Source organism: Capsicum annuum, unplaced genomic scaffold, assembly GCF_002878395.1.
Source record: "Capsicum annuum cultivar UCD-10X-F1 unplaced genomic scaffold, UCD10Xv1.1 ctg17710, whole genome shotgun sequence".
NCBI lineage: Eukaryota > Viridiplantae > Streptophyta > Magnoliopsida > Solanales > Solanaceae > Capsicum > Capsicum annuum.
Window position 1 is genome coordinate 1 of NW_025823399.1, and position 1,246 is coordinate 1,246.

At 40.4% G+C, this 1,246-nt stretch overlaps 1 protein-coding gene across 1 annotated transcript; it reads left to right on the forward strand.

Moving 5' to 3' along the window:
- Nucleotides 1-477: 477 nt before the first annotated feature.
- On the forward strand, nt 478-1,223 carry LOC124890449 (putative F-box protein At3g47150; the record flags this gene model as incomplete). Its single annotated transcript, XM_047402294.1, has 2 exons — nt 478-1,078; nt 1,186-1,223. Coding segments are annotated over exons 1-2 (639 nt in total), but the record flags the coding sequence as incomplete, so codon positions are not given.
- Nucleotides 1,224-1,246: the final 23 nt, after the last annotated feature.

Below are 1,246 nucleotides of genomic sequence, written 5' to 3' on the forward strand. Positions count from 1 at the left end.
CTGCTCTGGCTCCTTTAAGATGTTCACTATACAAGTATGCATTATGATTTTTAGGTTGTTTTTCTTTTTACGATAAGTTAAGCACTTACTAATACAACACTATAAGTGTCTATCACCAACATCAATGCTACAAGAATAGACTTTCCACTATAGTCTAGGAACAAGCTTCTCTTTGATATGCGGTTATAGGGGATTTCAGAAAGGATCTGATCGTAGATAGAGACTTCAAACCTGTGCGGGGGTAGGGGCGGATGTAGCCAAGTGGATCAAGGTAGTGGATTGTGAATCCACCATGTGTGGGTTCAATCCCCGTCCCATCAATAAATGGACCGTTTGCTTCGGAGAACTCTATTTTTTAAATTCCACAACTATTCTTTATTTGGAACAATCATTGGATGGTTTTCTCAACCAAAACCAGCTAAGTTCTACTTGAACTTGTGAGCTACTAAAGCATTTGTCTTTGTCCCCATCCAGGCCATGGAAATTCACTTCCAAGAGGAAATAATTATGGACATCCTGACCAAGTTACCTGTGTTCTCTCTTCTTCGATACAAATGTGTTTCAAAGTTTTGGAAGACACTGATCTGTGATCCTTACTTTAAAGGGAAGCATCTCAATTATGCAAAGGATGACCCAGATTCCCAAAAACTCCTTATTTGTCACATATACCCCAAGGAGCGTATATCTTCCATCTATTCTTGTCCTTTATCGCCGGTTCAACTGCCGGAGGATGTACAGAAACTTGATTGCTCTTTAAACGCTAGACCATTTGCGGATTGCTGTTGTGATGGTCTGGTTTTTCTGTTTGCTTCCGATGGGCTCAATAAACAGTATATGCTATGGAACCCCTCCACAAGAGAATCAATAGTACTTCCCCGTCCAGAATTTTCACTGAGTTGTTGTATGTACAGATTAGCATATGATGCAGCTAGTTATGACTATAAGATCCTTAAGATTGACGTTACATCGGTTGGTCCCGAAGTATTCAATGAAATTCTCGCTTTGAAAAGTGGTTCCTGGAAAAGAGTTGGTAAACCTTCATTTCGTGTTCTCCCTGTGTCATGTGGTGTGCCATCTGGTAGGGATTGTTTGGCATTCGTACATGGAACATTTCATTGAGTTGGTCTATCAAACTATGGCAGTACTATTGTTTCGTTTAATATTTCAAATGAGGTGTACGGACAGATACCGCTGCTGGAGAGAATGCGCATATATCGCAAGAGGTGCCTTGAAAATGATGTTTCAG